General features: G+C 38.6%; 1 protein-coding gene and 1 long non-coding RNA gene across 2 annotated transcripts in view; both read right to left on the bottom strand.

The window, feature by feature from the left end:
* Window positions 1-12,022: 12,022 nt before the first annotated feature.
* Window positions 12,023-14,546, bottom strand: LOC142144895 (uncharacterized). Its single transcript, XR_012689796.1, has 2 exons — window positions 12,549-14,546; window positions 12,023-12,395 (listed from the first exon to the last, which is right to left on the bottom strand). It is a non-coding gene; the product is annotated as an uncharacterized LOC142144895 (long non-coding RNA).
* A 39-nt stretch (window positions 14,547-14,585) lies between these two features.
* Window positions 14,586-21,829, bottom strand: part of LPGAT1 (lysophosphatidylglycerol acyltransferase 1) — a 63,952-nt gene continuing 56,708 nt past the window's right edge. Inside the window, exons 6-8 of the mRNA XM_075204216.1 lie at window positions 18,259-18,385; window positions 17,181-17,287; window positions 14,586-15,584 (exon numbers count right to left, since the gene is read on the bottom strand). Coding sequence (XP_075060317.1) covers window positions 15,433-15,584; window positions 17,181-17,287; window positions 18,259-18,385 — 386 coding nt within the window. The 3' untranslated portion in view covers window positions 14,586-15,432. The remainder of the gene's footprint in view (window positions 15,585-17,180; window positions 17,288-18,258; window positions 18,386-21,829) is intronic.

Here is a 21,829-nt window from a genome sequence, read left to right on the forward strand (position 1 = left end):
ATAATAGTAAACTATTATGTTTACTATTACTATTGTGTTTGTACGGGTTTGGCATTGCAGTAAATCCTATGGAGATGTCAAACGGGTAAAACAGTGCGATATGTTCACACCAACCAAACTGCTGATAAAAATCAAACCCTGGATTACATAAGTGCACACCCTCCCAGCAAGTCAGAAGAGGGACGGAAGATCTGTACTGAAAAACCAGACACTTCTTCTATCTTACGTTCATGAGACACCTACAGTGCGCTCGTACACAATCCACGTACAATACAAATAACAATGTGATGTATAAAATACAACAAAATGTCAAATCTCTGGGAACCACAGGGATACATTTGGGGGGTCAGTGAAAGAGTTTATCCTAGAGATATAAAGCAGATCCAGGAATAAGGGGGTTTGGGTTCAGGCAAGAGGAAGAAATGACTGTTAATCAGGAGGGCCATGAATGACTCCAACATTGCAAAAGTTGTTCCTTGAGTAACAAAGGTGATGCCTATAGCTACCAACCTGGCTTTCATTATGCAAAATGTACTAGAAAGAGGACAGTTAGAATCTGATAAGTTGCCGTGGGTAAAATCTCCTTCTCTACAGTTATTCATGGAAGTTTTCATAAAATGTCCCCCAATGCTGAACATTTTGATTGCCTAAAAACGTTATCTTCGCCACCTCAAGCACCCACTTCCTATCCAGTTCTAACCTACTATGGAGGTGTTTGTTTTGACATGTTACAAGCTATCGGACTTAGTAATTAATATAGACCACACTATGGGCCTGATGCATTAAGGAAAGTAAAGCAAAAAAAATGAGCAACTTTGAATCTTTGCAAAACCATGTTGCAATGCAAGGGGTGCAAATGAGTTTATTATTTTACACATAAGGAAAATATTAGCTGTTTTTTTCATGTAGGACACAAATACTTTATATAGCTTTATTTTTATACTGAAATGTAAAAGTTGATAGATATAGGACATATCCTTCCCCAACTTTAAATCCCCACATTTTAAAATTTACCGCCCCCTCCAATGATACATGGTTTTGCCAAGGTCCAAAGTTACTCAATTGTTTGCTTTATTTTATGAATCAGGCCCCATGTCCTTATATCATAGATGTGTAAAAAGGTGTCAGTGCTCCACAGCGCCATACAGTAGGGAAAACATGGAATACAATAGAAGACAAAATAAGTGCCAACATGAAAACAAAGGGTAGGAGAATTTAAATTGTAAGTGGAAGAGGGCACAACTGAGACAAGAGGTGTAAGTGTGGCTCAGAGTGGAGATTGGAACAGTTGTGAGGGTCCACTAGTGGACGTAGTATAGGTGGGAGTAGGGTAAGATTTAATAAAGAGCTGGGGTTTTCAGAAAGTATTTCAAGACTTGAAGAAAAAGCCTGAAAGAGTGTGGTAGGGAATTCCATAAGTGGGGAGCAGCACAAGAGAAGTCTTGTAGGCGGGAGTGAGAGGCAGTTACCAGAGACGAGGCACGGGTTAGAGGCAGCTCCAATACCCCATTCATACTGCACCAAAATCCCGGGTTTTTCCCGGGGCCAGCTCAAACGACCCGGGTCTTGCTGCAGTATGAATGGTACAAGTGAAAAATCGCGGGTCTAAAAACGAGAGAGAGAGAGAGATATTTTTTTCATATTCCAGCTTTCAGCCAATGAAAAGTGGTCTGGTGATGACGCCCACAAATTGCCAGGGCACAGACTTGTGCAGTATGAATGGGGTCAACCCGGGAAATTCCCGGGTCCAAGGTGCAGTATGAATGGTGTTTCTGAGCTGGGACGCTCCGAGACCCTGCAAAAGTCCGGCTTCAAAAACCCGGGATATTGCTGGGGCGGCAGTATGAAAGTGGTATAAGAGGGCGAGTACTTGGGAGATGAGATTTGAGCTGTATGAAGTGGTGTTGAGGGCTTTGTAGAGGGAGAATAATTTGAATAGAATTCTGGAGGACAAGGATACCCAGATTTGTAAAGTGGTGCAGCAGCAAGAGAGGAAGATCTAGCAGTAGGTTGCAGTAGTTAAAACGGAAGATGAGGAAACAATGGATACCAATTTTGATAGCCTGTTAGTGTAAGAAAAGGGTGTATTCTGGCAATAATTCTAAGGTGGAGGTGACTGGACTGGGAGAGATACTGGATGTGAGGTTGGAGTCAAGTGTGACACCAAGGCAGTGGCTATCAGACAGTTGGTTGGTTACACAAGATTGTACAGAAGGGGATAGGTCTGGGGAGGTGATAGATTTGGGTTGTGTCAGTGTAGAGTTGGTACTGGGGGCCCGAATAAGCAAATTAGTTTTCCACAAGGTATATCGTGAGAAAAGCAGAGGGCCTAGAACAGAACCTTGTGGGACCCCAACAGGTAGTGGAGGGGAGCACGGTGGCTTAGTGGTTAGCACTTCTGCCTCACAGCACTGGCGTCATGAGTTCAATTCCCAACTATTGGCCTTCTCTGTGTGGCGTTTGTATTTCTCCCCATGTTTGCATGGGTTTCCTCCGGGTGCACCGGTTTCCTCCCACACTCCAAAAACATACTGGTAGGTTAATTGGCTGCTATCAAAATTACCCCTAGTCTCTCTCTCTCTAGGTGTGTGTGTGTGTGTGTGTGTGTGTGTGTGTGTGTGTGTGTGTGTGTGTGTGTGTGTGTGTGTGTGTGTGTATGTATGTATGTATATATATATATATATATATATATATATATATATATATATATATATATATATATATATATATATGCTGAAACACAAGAACAGGCAGGGCGCCTCTAAGTGGAATATCGAATATACAAGGTGGAAATGTGTAATAGTATGCGTACCGTAAGGTAAGCAAGCAGCAATAGGTCTCCAGGAGAGGGTGGAGTAGTCTCTGCTATACTTGTAATCCTCCAAGTCTCCGCCAATCAATAAAACAATATGGAAAGAGCAAACATAGCATAACACTGAGATGCAGTAGGTAAGGGCCGTTCACCAAATACCCCACAATCCTATGGAATGTCTGAGATTGTTGTCTCAGATAACTATATACAGGACACCCAAATGAGTGCAACAAAGTGTGTAATAAAATGTGCGCACCAGATATCATGAAACGTCTCACGTCTGATGGATACTTATAACATATAAACCAATGACTTCATAATCCCAGCCTCATACAGGTGGTGAAAATGCATAGGATTGGAAAAAGAAGATGATTTGGTATATGTACAAAAAATTTATTAAAATAATAAAAGCACTCACATGAGGTAATGGAAATAACGCTGGATACAGCTCAACGCGTTTCGTCTTGTAACACCCAAGACTTCATCAGGAGCACAGAATATACATGTTACAACAACTGCGGCTATTTATAACGAAGCCGCGCCATGTTGGCACATGCGCGGTGACCGCCACTCAACGCACATGCGCGGAAGATGGAATTAGCTTTATCGCTAAAAGAGCAGAATCGGAAGTGATGGATTAACATAGTGAATAAGTAAGTGAATAAAATCAAATATTTCAAAGTATATTTCAAAGAATTTCGGGACATCTCCCGGTGAAAATTATTACGCTGGATAAACTTTGTATACTAGGTTTAATTCTATTAAGATATTTGTGTAAATTCTAAATAGTACAGGAGATCGATCCATATCATCCATCAAGTGATGATACATCAAATAAGATCTCAAAGCATAAAAATAACTAGATCATCAATAACTATAAATGACTATAAAACAAATAACACGTATTTCATAATGTGATACAATATATATCTCATTGGGTTATCACTGCGCATGCTCGTGATCCACAGTGTGCCAGCAAGACATATGCACAATACATAAGAATAATGAAACAGAATACAAAAATATACAGGCCAAACATATGAAAAATATGTATGGACTATTAAAATTTTATATTTTATTATATAATAGGGAATTTAGACTGTAAGTTACAACGAGGCAGGGGCTGATGTAAATGAGTTCTCTGTTCAGCGCTGCAGAATCAGTGGCGCTATATAAATACATGATGATGATGATGTGCCAGATATAGGGACACAAGAAGAGCGGTTTGAGAAGAACCAGGAAATAAGTATCACGAAGGTCAATGCATGAAAGGTGTGCAGGAGAAGAGGGTAATCAACAGTGTCTTAAGCTGCAGAGAGGTCCAAGAAGAGGAGTATGGAGAAGAGACCCTTAGACTTGCTGTAAGTAAATCATTGATCACTTTTGTGAGTGCAGTCTCAGTGGAGTGTTGGGGGTGGAAGCCTGGCAGGCAGAATGTAGTAAGAGGCGGGTTATACACAAGACGCTCCAGTAGTTTGGAGGTAAAAGGGGACGAGGGAAATAGGACAAAAGTTTGAAAGAGAGACAATCAATGTTCCCACCAGCTATACCCTCCCCGTCAATTTTACTTTTCTTTACCCCATTCTGTAACCTTGACTAAAAAGTAAATTCATTATAAAAATAAGATTTGCCCACTGTTGTATACAAGTATTCATCCACCCTCATGTTGATCTCTGATCACAATGAGGCTGATCTTTAACAATCATGTCAGTCCCACCAAGGGTACCGTAACAAAACAAAAACCCCAACACAAGCTTACTACATTACCATATTTCATTTCCATTTCTTTGTTCAACATGGTAAATTTATGTGTTATGCAGTACCAGAAAATATAGAAATCCAGAACATTTAGATTTTTCATGTCACCAACAGATTTTAACATCACAAAGATAACATTTCAGTAACATCAAGACACACATAAAATAAAACAATTACAAGTCCTGAGAGGTAAAAATTTATTGATTTCTATCAGATCAGAATGAAGATATGACCATAATCGCTCACACATCTTACATTTCCCAAAGCCAAAGGGTAAACCCCATTAAAAATACAGATTTTTGTACCAGAAATTGAAAACATTTAAAATACACACTGGTGTTTATCAAGCAGAAACAATAGCTGTTTGTACACGTGTTTGGAGGACTGGTCAGTACGGAATACTTCTTGGTTAGACTGGCCTCAGAAATATACTAAACCATATTTATGATTATTTTAAATAATAATGTAACACAAAGCAACAGGGAAATGTGAACTCTGGTTTACCTTTAAAACACTAGATCCAAACCCATACCTCAATATTTAAAAGTGCATCATCAGGACAAACTAAGACCCACCCTGTCCAGTCAACCACACCTATATTTGAGGGTACATAATCCCCATTTTTGGCATGCTGATGAAGCAATAAAAATGGGAACCACGCCTTTAGTTTATTCCATCTTCCGGACAGATTAATTTGTGTTGCCCTTGGACACGACAACAGATCAACTCAGAGATCTGTTGTTTAAGGGTAATGACTAAATAAATCTGCTTGGGGCACAGAATGCTGTTACAGTGGGAGCTTCCCTTTAATTATTCAATGTGTTTATATGGCAGTTTGCTTCTATAAGGTTTGTACCCAATTGTGGTTTAAAAATGGCGAATTGCATGTTATGAATGGACAGAAACAGTTCAGGATCATAGGCGTTCCTTGGCGTTGATATAGCATAACTACAAAAGCAACCTGTGGCTCATCAGACATTACGGGGAAAACTTTTACCCAAGTTTGCCACGTAATTTTGCTAAAGTCTAATCATCTGTCTTCTTTTGGAACTAAAGCACATTGTAAAAAAAACACATTTGCTCATATGCAGGAGAATCCAGCTGACCAATATCAAAATAGTTACTAATCTGAGCCTTCACATCCTCCTATTTACTACAAGAATCCTTGGCTAGCAGAAAGGAAAACTGTAGTCTTGGATACAATTCAACAACAAACTAATCTTCAGTGCAGCAGAAAGTTTTTTGTTTTTTTTCCACAATAAGAGAATAGAACAATGAAAACAATGATTAGCAAATCAATGTATTATCAATTAAGGGTGGAGTTAGATTTATTTTCAGAGCCACACAAAATAAAACCCATCTCAACTCATGGTATGTGTGATTGACACAGATTTGCTCAGTAAAATATTTTTAATCATCTACAAAGATGTTGAAGGAAATATGAAGTACCGTTTGGTACATTTCAAGATTCACAACACAAAAAACAAAAGTGTTTGTGTTAAAGCGTTCAGCTAGGATATGCAAGTTAAGGCTAGTACATACAGGCTTCTCTGTCGCAGAATAGAGGGGAGACGGATTACAGATTCACGGAGGAGACGGATACTGAAAGAGAGATCAAAGTACATTGTACATAGCCGATTTACAGAGCAGGGATAGGGAAACGTGGAAAATGTCCTATTTTGTACATCCAGAATCTAGTTTCCCGTTTTGAAATTGGGGTCATCACCAAAATAGAAGGCCAACCCGGTTCTAGAAGACCCTGTATGCCAAGACATTATAAACGTTTAAAAAAAATAAAAAACTAGACCGATTAGAGCAGCAACTTCCCAACAGGACGACAGGACAAATGCGTGAATCATGATCCCAGGATGTATAGGCCACCATTTATTTTCTACTATTGGGTGAACACTCCTAGCATAGGATATTTATTGAAGATTAAACCCAAAATATGTTTTAATTGAAACTGAAACCCATAGTGAACAATTGTACTCACACATTTAGTATGTATGTACACACCACAGAAAATTTCTCTTGATGCTATATCATTATATGGTTTTTTTCAGTCAGTAAAATCATTATAGTCCCGAACAGCAGCCGATTCATGAGTACAGACTACACACGTTTTACCTTCAGATCTGTGCTCTTCATCTGTCATAACCATCGGCTGAAAAGATGGGGACTATGCACCCTCCATAAGAGATCTATAAGGGACTGTCCCATAGTAATTAGAACTTCTGGAAGGTGCGTGCTGTGTACTCCGAGTGAAAGGATAGTAACCTGGACATTAACTGCATTATGCAACAGATTTAGAACAGACCTGGACAATAAAGTGTTGTGAAACTACAAGTCCCAGCATACCCTGCCAACTATCACCTAGCAAAGCATGCTGGGGCTTGTAGTTCAAAGCAGCAATAGAGAGCCGCAGGTTGTTTGGTCTTGATTCAGAGACACTTGCACGTATAAACCCTATTGAAATCTACTATTTTCTATTTTAAAAAGGTCCCGATGGGTGGGAGCGTGGGAAAGTGTTGTAAATATTTAGGTCAAGGTATCTATTTTGTGGATTAGAAGTAGGGTATTTGCATTGCAAATATAAGGGTGATCAAATCATACCATCATGATTTTGTGGGCTTAACAAATACTCGAAGCTTCAGGCGTCTGTAGTCGAGAGGTGAGGTAACTTTTACCTTCAAGGTTCATACATAAATATTAAAATTTGGGATTTAGTGGTCCTTTAATTGTGAAAATAAATTTCTTTTAAGACATAGCTGCATTAAGGAAAGAAAAAAACAGCATTTATCCTTGGTGAGGTTACCCACCAATATGCTGGTGTGGAATAAAGTTTGTGTTACTAAAAGTCATATTTGTAAATGGTGTTTCATATTCCTTACTTTACAAGAAAGAAAATAAAACCCTTAAAATAAAATATATATATATTCGACAAATGGACTTTGTAACTTATATATTTTTGGTTTTATATAATACAACTAACATTTCCGTCTTTAAAAAAAAAAAAAATATCATGACATACAAAGTTAATCCAATTGTGACCAGCCCTTTACAAAAATGAATAGTCACCACAGTTTACATTCAGTCATTCATCACACATGACATGCAGGTACAAAGACAAATTAACAGCGTCTAAAAAGCCTACAAGTCAACAAAATGGTGGCAGTGATGTTGTTGTACAAACATAGCATTTAATGTCAATTTTAAAAGAAATCCAACATAAACGCTGTTTAAGGCTACACAAACTAAAGTCTGAACAAAATATAAAAATGAAGTGGATACTGAAGACACTCCACTCCCAGCTGAAGAAGGTGTGTGAGCCAGTTATGTCACATGTAGTTTTGCACACAAGAAAGACTAAACAATATCAATGGCTTTGTTGATTTCTAGACTTTTTAATACAGTAAAAAATACAATGTAGGGAGGGGAAGAATTTTTTTTTATATTTGTTTGTGGCTTCACTAAAACAGGCTCTTCATTTGGCATACTGAAGCCTTAAGTGTATCTGTTGCTTGCACAGAGTGGAGGCAGCCATTTTGTGGGCTTCACGAGGATGCAGCCTTTCACTTGGAACCAGTGAACATGGGACAATGAGCAGTCAGTAGAGGCAGCCATTTTGTTGCGGACATAAACCAACATTCAAATCTGATCACTAGGAACAATAATGACTGCCTTCGAGTTACCACAAAGTACCACAGTGAGGTCACTGGTTTCTCTGGGATTTCAATATTGGTTCAACCCACAAAATGGCCCCCACTCTGAGGAGATAGATGGTACATGGTAAAAAGATACTTGCCAACATTTTTACTTTACATTTTTTTACTTACAGCAGTTAGTTTTTTGTTGGAATTTGGACATTGATGCAGCTTTGGTCCCAAGTATTTCAATGTTGTACACCAAACAGTGCTTTATTTAGAAGCATAATTCAACACAATGAATATTTAATAAAAAATAGCAATAAATAGCTCAGTTTTGAAACCTGGAAGAAATTAGATATCCTATAGTAATCCTAATCAGTGCAAACTGCCTGACAAAATAAAATAAAATACAATTGTGCGCAAGAATCATTAAAAACAATGATATTACATAGAATTTGTGATGGCCATGACATACACTTTAGTGCATAAATCCATACATCTCTGTACAGTATATGGTTTTCTATTTCTTCTAAACACAAGAAATTAAACTTATTTTGGGACAAACATAACTTTTCTGTGAACTCCAAAACTGAGCTTTACATTTACTGAAATGTTAATTGGACCACTAAGACAGGAGTGTGAGCTAGTTAGAATACATTTCTCTTTAATACAGGTACTCAAATATTCCTGAACGGTTCAAAATGTCTTTAACAACTTTCATATGGACCAGAGACAGAATTGCCAAACACCACCAATCACTTCACCGGTGAGAGGGGACGACCCCCTATGGTCGTCCAGCTGGGTCTCGTAGTTAAACTGTTCAAAAAAACAAGGGGAGACTTTGGACAAATTTATATACCTTATGCGTTTCCCAGGTGATGTACCATTAATCTGATTAAAGTATGATGAGTGAATGAATTCCTTTGAAGTGCACTTTTCACCTACGCCTACTGGAGGCAGCCATTTTATGGGATGAAATCAATATGCATGAGAATGAAGCTTATTAATGTCCAAGGAACTTGTTCATTCAATGAGGAATGAGGTACAGAGTGCCTCATACCTCAGTGATATCAACAGTAGCTAGTAAATGGATAGCCCGAATATTAATTCAGCTAAGAAAATGGCTGCCTCTACTCTGTGTAGATGACAAGCCCTGCAGAGCAGTAAAACTAGTTGTTTTAGTTTTAGGCTCATCAGCAGTATACCGAGGCCATATTAGATCTTATTTATTAATGTACCATAACCCAATACCTGCTCTAAGTTACAGCATACTTGCCAACTCTCCCGGAATGTCCAGGAGACTCCCGAAATTCGGGTCGGTCTCACGGGACTCCTGGGAGAGCTGGCAAATCTCCTGCATCTGCAGTGCTAAAATGGCGCGATTCGCGGTGAATAGCATCATTTTGGGCCTGCCCCGTAACAAAACAGCATATTTGTCGCCGGGGGCGGGGCCTAAATGACGGGAATCACTGCGCTCCACCCCCTCCCACCCTCTAGACACGCCCTTCTCCCGAATACAACTTGCCAAAAGTAGGCAAGTATGAGTTACAGTACAAATGCACACATAGTACCATTAAATAAACTCCATAATCTCAAAAAACATTAGTCAATTCTGAAAGATCTTTCAAATTAATTATATATTTATATGTATGCAACAAGCACCTGTTTCCCCAGCAGTCATTTGATATACTGATTTTAAATTATATCCAATAATTCTGAAATTGCTTTTTGACCACCTACAACAGTCTTAATACTAATATGAAGAAAGCAGATTATGTAAACCTCTCATATCCTTCAGAATGTTCTCATAAATAGCAGCATATGTTGTACAGAGACTTCTCCATGTTCACCCTACGCTAAGGATTCTGGGAATGAGAGTGAAACGCTGAATTCTAATACTGAATACATTCTAACGGGCTGCAGTAAGAATGGACCATTTAGTGCAACGCTGTAAAATATATATATATATATATATATATATATATATATATATATATATATATATATATATATATATATATATATATATATTTTTTTTTTTTTTTTTTCAGATTTTAAGACCATCGATTGCAGATCACCCAGTTTAAGAGTTTAACCCCTGCCTACCACATGGTGTTTGATAATGCAGCCATATTCTTCTCTGTCTGGAGATCTTTTAGCATTTTCTTTCCTATATTATTACACAATAAGATATAATAGGCATTTATTAAGATCACAGCAATAGTCACCATATATACTGTAATATATACTCTCAACTGCAGCCACAAGGACGCTCCTCAATAAAGATTTTACATATAGTCAATGACTGAGTTACAAACCACACAGCTGATACCGGGGTACTTCTAAAACCTCAGCATTCTTCAATAACCAGTTAAACAATACAGTCCTAATCCACATGGCTTGTCTGTTTCTGTGAACTAGTAAAATAAAAAATTTCCACCCACTTCTGCTTTTTAGACATGAGGATTATAAGGAAGCGTTCTGCTGCCTTATGGCTGAACTGCAGTACTTGTGAGTTCTGATAGAACCGGATCCGCTTCTCTGAACAAATGAAAGTTAACCGTAGTTTGTTGTAGAGTCGGCCACACATACGCCAATCCAGCCACTAGGGCTTAGCACCCAAAAATGGAATTGGCTTTCAATATGGCCACATAAGCCTATGACTTACACTGGGGTCTATTAGTGAGCACAATAGAAATCTAAGGGTTTTATTCCACACTATCAGGCAATTAGTATTAAATACAAAATTTGTTTAGTTTGTTATGAAGACGGAACAGTAAAAATGCAGACTTTTTTGAAAACTTATCCATACAAATCATTTAAACGCTTCTAAATATTATAGTAAAATAACATTTAAATTATACAGAACTTTGATAGCAGTGTGTCTAAGAGAGCATTAATATGTGCAGTATTTCATCCAAAAGGCAGCAAAAACAAAAATCAACAATTTGTTGACTATGTTATCACTAAGAGAATATCAATTAAAACAATGAATTTCCTTTAATTTTGTAGGAAATCTCATTGGAGTGGTTAAGTAAAATACAGTGTTCACATTGGCCATACCTTTATACAAATCATGAAGGTTTGATACGAGCAGATTAGACAGTCAGTCCCTTATTTTTAATTCAAAACCGTAGCACAACCTTAAAAGCCCCCCCCCCCCCCCCCCCCCAATGATTTAGTAGTTTGCAATCGGCTGATACCATTGATGATCAATCAGATCTAACACCAATTTAACTACACACAGGACATTAAATCGGTACAGTCAGGTTTTTAATGTGTGTTTAAACTGTTGACAAGCCTGACTGATCCATTAATTCCACCATACCCACAGTTTGATCTGCCAGAACAGATTACGTACAGTAACAATGATCCTTTCAATTTTGATTGTACAAATACAACAAATGTCACCACATTGCACAGCACAATCAAGGTTGAGATCGTTTGCAACCCACTGATACCGATATCTGTCCAATTTGAAACATAACAAAACTGACTGATCAAATTGCTATGTAAGTGGCAATCTTATTACGTGTGAAGTAGGATATAGATCAGGCCAGGCCAATCTGAGGCTCTCCAGGTGTTGTGAAACTACAAGCCCCAGCATGCTTTGCCAGTAGATAGCCAGATTATACCTGTCGGGGCATGCTGGGACTTGTAGTTTCACAAACATCTGAAGAGCCACAGGTTGGCCAGGCCTGATACAGATCATTCACAAGCATTTACTCAAGTTGCAACCAGTGAAAAGCCTCCAACTTGGACCACCCAAATGTCATTAATAGGCACAGTATAGTTTCACCTAGTGCGAGACACATTTTGGCCCATTCATGTGTTTGACCAAATTGCACAGACTTGGTTGTCAACTTTGTTGGCCAGTGACAACGCATACATAGGATACAGCTCACTTTGGACCCAGTTACTGTATGAAAAAATGTATGTATGTATGTATGTATGTATGTAAAAAAGCTCAAAAACGACATAGCCAATAAATATGGTCCTCGTTTACAATTGTCCCTTCATCTTTTATCAGCAGTGTCACTACGAAGAGACCATAGGCAGTTATGATAAATATCCCCCTATCATCTGGTGTCAGAGCGGTAACAAAACAGGTCTACCCACATCACACATGGTAAATAGAAAATGTCCCTCTTTGGATCCATGGTCAGTCTACACCAGGCCTGTCCAACATGCGGCCCTCCAGATGTTGTGAACTACAAGTCCCAGCATGCCCTTCCAGCTATCAACTGGTTGTCTACTGGCAAAGCATGCTGGGGCTTGTAGTTTCACAACACCTGGAGGGCCGCAGGTTGGACAGGCCTGCTCTACCAAACTAGTTTTACTTCAGCAACTAAATCGTTTACGACACACCAGACTGTGAGTGTAACCTGCAGACTATCAGTGTAATGGCAGTGTGAGCTAGATATCAGAGGACCTATTCATTTTTACATCCATTACTATATAGAGCATTTTACGTTTGAGGGGTTTAAGATAATAAATAAATGTAAGGAAATGCCCCAATACTTAAGAGGTGACCGGCACAGAGCTTTGTGTTCACCACGAGGCAGAGGAACGGGATGAAGGAATCCACCACAGCGTGCTGTATGTCTAGTCAGAGTATTTGCATACAGCACACAATCTATTTTATTATGCTCTATGCCAGGCAAAGGGCAGTGTGCAAAAGTTGATGTAAGGTCCTCTGTACAGAGCATCGATAATTTATTTACCTGGTCTCTGGGCAGTGGACACAGGGAGATCCTATACCTGCCAATTTCTGAGTACTTATCACATGACCTGGGGTTTATTAGACAATTAAAGGACTCTCTGCTCTGCGCTATTATTCCAGTCTGCTCCACCCCAATTAACCCCCCATGCTGATGTCTGACAATGGTAGAGCTGAATTAGCACAGTGCAAACACTGAGCCAAGCTGAAATGGGCCTAGCACTATAATGTGCTATTATACACAGCGTATTACTGCGTATTAGACCACAGAGTCACATAAAAACACCTACAGAGAAATCTTTGTATTCCTTTTATGTTGTCAGATGACCAATTCATACACTGTACAATGTCAGGACAACCTTTCGTACAAAACAATATTTTAAGGACAAACCAATTTTTTCCCTACTGAGAAATCCTAGGTTGTTTTAACGCCACACCGCTTGGCTTGCTGTCAGAAATAAGAGTGGCTGATCGTGTTATTTTGTATTTTAATGGCAGATTTAAGCTTTTTTTTATCTTGTTTGTTTTTAAAGTCTGATGTCATAATCATCTTAAATGTACTGGATAACAAAATATGAGAAAAACTGTGTTAATGAAAATATGTATTTTGGAGTAATATTGGGTCAGATACTATAGTAACGTTTCCTTTATAGATTTTCCAAGACGTATCCAGATATCGTTTTAGAATGAGCGACATCGCAGCTATTAGAGAACAGAAGATGTCAAACCAAATCTAGTCACAAAGGTTAAGCGCCAACCAAAATGGTCGCAGAATCGCACCTTCGTTCATTGCAAAATTAAATCTGGCAGTAACACATTGCAAGGATAAAAACTTCACTTTACTCCTCACTGTATATGAGTATTCTCTGTATAACAGACATGTCCTATGCATACGAACAACAAACAGCTGCAAACATTGCCTGGGATATCTGCTTTGTCCGGGTGGCAGAAAATGATCTCTTAATCTCTGTTATATTCATTTTTTGGCTTATCTGACCCAGATACAGTGTCCCGTTTTAGCAAGAAAATTACATTTGCATTAAAATCAACGGTAATGGGTACGTAGAGATGTATTCAAAATGGCCTCCTCTCCGCTGTTTCATCCTAGAATTAAATTGAAATTTATGGGGTTACAACGTCCCTCGACTGTTGCCATGGATACAAATACATTAACGGCCTCTCGGGCAGTGGATGGAGAGAGAGAGAGTTTGGCACCAATTTTTTTTCTTCTTCTCCGCTGTGGCTTTCAGTCATGAAGACAGCCTCTGAAATTCATATCCACCTCTACATGGTATTCCTACGGCTGCTCAGCAGGAGTAAGGGACATCTGTATATTGTGCTACGAAACTGGACTACGCAATGCCCTTAAACGCAATCAGCCGCGCTCCTGTGACCGGTTCGAGGGACTGAACAAAAGAATATTGGACACATACGGTCAGAGTCGCTTCTGGGATTGGCAAAACAACATCATTCTCTCGGCCATCGCCTCGTTGCTTGTCACATACATGTAGTGCCATGAAAACAGAATTACACTAATATAACAAGACATTTCAGCTGAGGGAACTTCCCTGATGAAATATGATCAGATGTGGGCTCTAAAAGATTTAGCACTTAAAATTCTGTGGACTGTTTATGTTCCAAATTAACTGTTGAAACAAAAAAAAGTGCAAATAGAAAAAAAAAACAAAAAAAAAAACACAAAACACTACACTGATAAAATTCACATACAAAATGGTGCGCACTAACACACAAAGAAATAATAATTAACTTTTACAGGTAAATGGACATCCTCAGGAGCGAGAAGACGTGTACAAGTAAACCAGGTGCATTGTGGTAAACATAAAACAAGAATGACCATCTCGATCTTTGTTAGGTTGGATACATAATTTTGTAATGCCATGAAGGACATAGAGAACAGGGCAGGAGAACAGAAACCTATTCTATGGAATCTCACCAGACTCTGTGTGACAACGCGTTCCTTGGGCATTACAGAGTAATGCAAAAGAAAAAAAAAGTCAACGCATTTCACAGTCTTGTTTTGTGGGCGGTAACTTGGGAAAAACACCCAATCAGAGATCAAAGACTGGCAGATTGCTGCCAACTACAGTTATGCACTTGCCGAAGTTTCTTCCTTCAGAATATTTTTATTATTAGGAAACGATGATGCCTCCAGTCTTGAGTAAACCCTTCATCTTTGAAAAAAGGATCGAGAAGGAATCATGCCCATTTGCTAAAAATACATTAGCAGGTCACTGACACTGATCCATAATATCACGTGAGTTTAAAACAGCCCCAATTAGAGCTTAAAATGCAAAAGAAAAAAAAAGAAAAATAAAATTATAATTATATATATATTAAAAAAAAAACAAAAAAATATGAATAAGTCAGCTAGTTTCTTGACTGTGATGTTATTCACATTCACACAGATAACATGATACTCTTTCGCAAGAGCTTGAAATTGCCTACATTTTAATCCTCAGGTCCCCATTGAGCTTTTAAAATAGGCGTTGATAAAAATAGTGAAGAACGCAGTACCACATGTACCCTGACAAAAACGCCAGCGACTGTACAAGGAGCAGCCAGATGTTGCTTAGGGTCATCTCCCTTGGCATGGCCTTCTTCTGTCCCTGCGGGGGAGGAAAACCACCTGGAAGAAAGGAAGAGGGGGGAAATTAATTATATTCTCTCCATTAGTATTGTCCACCCATAGTGGCAGCGGCCATTTTGTTAGCTGAACTAAGATTCATGATAATGGAGTCTATCCGTTCAGGACACAGTGACATCTCTGAGTAAGCAGCCTATTAAATCCTCAGGAATTAGTGACATCACTGGGATCGCAGCCTATTAACTCACTAGGAAGTCGTCGAGGCGACTTGTTCCTAATGAATGGACCGGCTGCCTCCTCATGGTTCAGGCAACAAAATGGCTGTCCTTCATCGTGCACTTTACATAACAAATCCACGGGTCAAGGCCCAAAGCTTAAACCAGAATTCAGCAGCATGTAGGACACAAGGAAACACATGGGATAAAAAACAAAACAAAACCAATTTCCTAAAGTGCCTCACAACAATGACATATCCCACTAAAGCCAGAGGTGTAGCAAAGCCAGGGTTAGCCAGGGGGAAACTTTTGGACATTTTTGGCTGCTGGGGCAATCACTATGAAGAGGAAGACAACCAGACATTTTGTTGAGCAGGCCTTTATTTTGTGTATTGATATATACACAGCGTACCTGACACTTCTAAGTATCTACAAATCAAGCAGTGCAAATATTCAAGATTTGCCTTTGCTCACTTACTCTGTTTTGCATTATAGAAGGGGAATATGAAAAGGTTATTAAAATACGGTAAACCAATTCGCAAACTAAAACCTGAATTAAGATCATTGCAGGACTTAATAAAGCAAAAATCTTAATGGGATAATCATGGACAGCACAGATTTAGCCAAAGGTGGAGAAAATTACACGTTGCTGTGAAATATTATTTTTTAGTGAAGTAATGACACCGTGTACTAACAATGCTCACTTAGTTTAGCTTATAAAGTAACAATTAAGGTTATGGCAAGATGGCTCAACACCCCTACTCTAACCTTCTTATACGAGGAGGTATTCACATACCTGTGCCATAAACTGGCTCCACCTCCCTCACAACAAATTAAATTTGGGAGTTATTATTCAATTAAGGATTTGGGGTTAGGCCCATTCAAGTTGACCCCTATAAGGAAAAAAAGGGCTTGCAAACAGACACTTATATTTAATGAAGTTTAAGGAAGTGTTTGCATAAAAACCATTTTAAAATGTAGGTAGGTCTACCTTTCCTTCCACAAAAACGGATTGTAACTTCGCTGAAAAACAGTTACTCTAGAACCTATAAGCCATATATTAGCTAATTTTACAACTGAACTTTAATATTGCGAAGTATAACACTTTGCGTCTTTGGACATTGTCCAAACTCCGGAACGTTTTGGATTATGTCATTCAGGAGATGGGCCCCTATATATAGTAGCAGCCATCTATATTTGTGTAAGCTATACTATACTAGCTTTATGTTGTGTTTGTAATTTATTAATGTTGTGCGCACTACATTGGTAGTAAGTCGTAGACGATATCCATGTTTTATAGGATCGCAATAACCTGGTGATTTGTGAGAAATTTTCTATAAATATTTACATACTTAAATTCTCAGTGCATTAGTGGTTTATTAGAGCTATATTATTCCTTTTTGCTTATTAGCCGACATTATACCTGTTTGGTAGAAGTGTGACAACAGCTCCTCTTTTTCCACAAAGCGCTGATATAACCAATTTGTTAATGCTTCTGTTTCCATTGGAACATCTTTGATAGGATAAATTCTGTTTGCAAAAGAAAGCGAAAAGGATTAGATCAGTTATCAGGGCGACGAGCAGTGCCCTGACCAATACGAATCAACAACAGTTTGGTGAAATGCCAAGTGTAGGATTATTGATCTCTGCTCGGAGGCATCTCTCTGGCTCACCAATATATCGTCCCCATCTCCCAGAAAGGAGTTATTTCACACTTGGAGATCATTGAATGTCCTTGATATTTTAATATAAGCTTCTTTATAAACACAAAGGGTGACTGTTTTCAAGAGCGTAAATATATAAATAATCATTTATTAATATATTCAATGAGAAAAACGATGGGGGGGGGGGAAAAAGTAGAACAAAAATACATGAAGAGATAGGGCATTAAGTCTTCTAACCCTAGAATAATTTTTTGCACATACATATATTAAACATGATTATGTAATATTGATTCATTGGGGATATACATTAAACCTATAGGTTCCTAATTGGACATGTATATCACATTGACCCATGTTTTGTGGTTAATTACAGCGGTTACAAATTTATCCCGAACTATCCTCAAAAATGGATTATGGAAAGTATTGCTTTCAAGTATTAATTTTCCCCTATAAGGAATATACACTACAATTGGAGTGACCCAAAATATGGACTTGTCTGGTCAAAGAAAAAATGTAATCTCTTAAATTCAGTTGCCTGGGCAATAAAAACATTAGATGAACATCGACCAAACAGAAGATCTCCGAAGCATACTATAAAATACATGAGCCCTTTGTTTGCCGACACACAGATTTGACAGAAGCCATGATATCTAAAACTCATTTTTTTAGGATTACCTTATTATATTATTTTCCTAAATTGGTTATTATCATGATCATAACCTATCAAATTCTACCTATTATTTTTCTAGAGCAGCTTAAAAAATGTAAGCAAACATCTTGTTACTATGGGCATCAGGCCCTTATCTACAGTTACCGGAGGAAGATTCATATCCATACCTGTAGTAGACATGAGTGACAATAGGTGACCGGTAGCCCAGAATCCAGGTTTGAATGTCCATGGGATCTGCATTTGGGTACCCAATGGTAGTGTCTATTACCCACTGCAAGCCTTTGGGTTTCCGATCTTAAAAACACAGAAAAAAAAAAAAAAATTAAAACCAAAGAAAAACACACAAATACATAAAACAAATTCATTCATTTATAACAAGTGTATATTTAGTGCTATTTTGTTTTAAATCACCTGAACCTATAAGACTCCAAAATTACCCAGCACTAAAGCAGATATCTCATATAACAGTCTCTATAACCCAGACACAGGTGACCCAAAAAGCAATTAAGAAAAACTCTCCAATATGAAAACGTGAATCAATCCTTCTCAACAGATAGATAATAAACCCACAATAAAATAATGCAGTTATTTTTATGAACAGATAATAATGATAAAATGGGGCCACTTATGAATATGATGAATATATGATGGCCAGTATGGACTGTTAATACTTCTCCCACTCCCACAGTACACTATAAGCAACCAGCTCTGCCATTGATAGGGACCAGACATTGCCACCACAGTGCTTCATACAGTTCCAACTGCAGTGATCTCAGATTGGCTGCGGAGTCATTACAGCGCTCCTGGCTTATGCTTCTCCAGAATGCAGCATGGGGGAGGGAATTCCATGATCGAGAACTTTGTGAGAAGCATTTGGGAATCTGGGGTTGTATTTGCTACACTCCTAGATAAAGCACGCAATTACACTTGCCTGTTGTGAGGATTATCCTTTATTGACATGGCACCAACATGTTCTGTAGCGCTGTATAATCAGTGAGTGCTTACACATGCGCGTCAGTCCCTCCCCCAGTTGATCTTACAATCTAATTTCTCTACCACAGGCTCATAGGGACACACACTAGAGGTCTACAATTTAGCCAGAAGTCAATTAATCTTCCTCTGTGTGTTTTTTGACTGTGGGTGGAAACCCAGTTCACAAGCTGACTACAGATCGGGCCATGCTCAGATTTGAACTTTAGGGGTCCAGCAACAATCAGTAATGACAGGTCTATTGTTAGTAAGGGCAATACCCTATATCTACAGCCTATAGTGAGAGCGCTATACTAAAAAAATAAACAAAAACAGAATGTAAGAAATACCAAGGTCCCTTTGTGTGACGTAAAACAAGTGTGAATACAAACAATGGTTACATTTTTTCATGATAAATTGTCCACAAGGGACATATTATTGAAATAAAGAATACGCACTTTCCCTTTGTTATAGTAAACAACCGGGAATAGTGACCTCATAAGTAAATGCAGAAAAATGATACCAACATGTGTATTATTGAGCAATTTCAGTAATATAAAAATATCCCCCCTTTTTTTTTTTTTTTTTTTTTTTTTTTATATAGGAAAACAAGCACAAAAAACCCCCCCAAAAAACCAAAACCACATATAATAAAACTGGCACATCTACATAGGTTTTCTCCTTTTAAACAATATGCTTCATCATTGGTGTAACATTAGTTATTATTTATATACACCCGTACAATGCTGTACTTTAATGGTCATCAAACACTTCCCAAAGCCACGTGTAATGTGAATTCCCCGAAGCAGGAGAAGAGTCTGTGCATAGGGGGCATCCCGGCTGTGTGTCCTGGAATCTCTTCAAAGCTCATTTTCAGCTACTTAACTATTGAACAAGTAACCTAAATCTAAAACATTCATCCCAGATCATTAATATTTAATTGATGAGGGACAGCTGGATGTGGTTTTCATCCTGGCTGCATTCTTCAGTAAATTAACAGACAATGGAAACACAAACATCTATGTTAAAGCAACATTTAATCCCTTTCAGGTCTTCCCAGCGCCAAGCTACATCCGCTTTCTATCTGTACTCTATTAATACCAACTCAGCGGGAGCGCCTGTGTGCACAGGGCCGAAATGTTTGATTTATGTTGTTTTACAGCAAGAATGCCAGGCGTTCCCAGGTTAAGCTGTGCCACACACTATGCTCTGCACACCCGCTTTCTAAAGGAATCTGGTCAGTTTGTGAACACTGAGCCAGGGATTAACATTCCAGCTGTCACTGGGCTACAGCACAATTGACCAAAGTTCAGCCAAAAGACATACTGTCAAGTACAAAAAAAAAAGCACACCAGAATATATTTCCATGTATCCAAATAGGACAGGATTTAGCAAATTGTAATACATATATCTAGCATTTGTCTCAGTGAATGAAGATAGTGGGTAAAGGCAAGTTGGAGTAAGGGGAAGAACAGGTCAATTGGCAAAACCAGGTTTCAGGAATCAGGGGAACAGAGCACATTATTTATTGGCTTAGCTGCATGCTTTCTGCTCCAGTCTCTTCACAGTTTGCCCACCCTGCTAGTATAGACAGAGTGAGCATGTTCAGCCAATCAGAAGCGAGAAGGGGAGGTAATACCACTCCTACTACACTACTGCATGCGAGTATGCTTCAGCCCAGTAGTTGAGTTGTATTGTGGGGGTCGCCAGGAGCACGACCTCCGCCTGGCACAGCTGATGCCAGGGGCACGGCCGGCACCAGGAGCAAGGCCAGCAATTTGAATATCACTTTTACAGCTCAAAAAAGATTTTTTAAACATAATCACCCAAAACCATTTGAGGGGCTCTTTAATGGTCAGGATAGGTTACTAGGTAACTATATAGTTCGCAACTATCCAACCTTCCCAGAGTTCCTATTATATAATGGGGGAAGGGGTGAGAAAGTCCCCTATCCCTTTAAAACCATAAATTGCTAATGTGCTCAAGTTTATTTAATATGTCAGGCTGAAAAATTCTCAGGAGTCCGGCAATTCCCAGTGCACTAAATATTTAATGTTGGAGCCTAATTTCTCCCAGGCTGATATTCATTGTTTCACTTGCTACGTTACATTTGCAGGTAATCCCTGTGTCTAGATATTACCGCCACTCTAGCTGCGGAATTGTGCAATTCATTTTCATGCAATAAACTGCATAAGAAAACACAGTGACTAATTTAATTATTTATCCAAAAAATCTTCTGAGAATAATCGTTTTGGGGAGGAGATCCCTGTTTTTAATACTATTCATTCATTGATATCACTTTCCCTTGATTGCTACCCTTCTACCCTAAATTGCATAACATTGTGTGAGATATACTATTAAGGGAATATTACATTAAACTCAATGAATGTGATGAATCACAAATCTCTTGCGCTAGGATTAAATTGCAACCTAAAAACACATTTGAATGAGACAACTACACAATGACAAATCACAACATTGAAGCAATTTTGCTGGGCAAAGGCACATAAATATTCTGCTATTTTCAAAGACAATCTGGCCACTGAGGGGCACTGTTTCTTAGATTATAGCAGATATTTCACTGTAATTTACATTTAGTAAGCATTATGACAGGTCTGGATAGGTGCTGTGGTTATCCAATCACATCATACAGTCAGGCAAGATGCGACTGTACATTATGGTTGACAGTGAGGACACCCAGGCTAGTTGCGGCCCCTCTTCCCATAGAAGTTAAAGAGTTGACCAACACACTGTTGCCCCCCAGGTCTT

Source organism: Mixophyes fleayi, chromosome 3 (assembly GCF_038048845.1).
Source record: "Mixophyes fleayi isolate aMixFle1 chromosome 3, aMixFle1.hap1, whole genome shotgun sequence".
NCBI lineage: Eukaryota > Metazoa > Chordata > Amphibia > Anura > Limnodynastidae > Mixophyes > Mixophyes fleayi.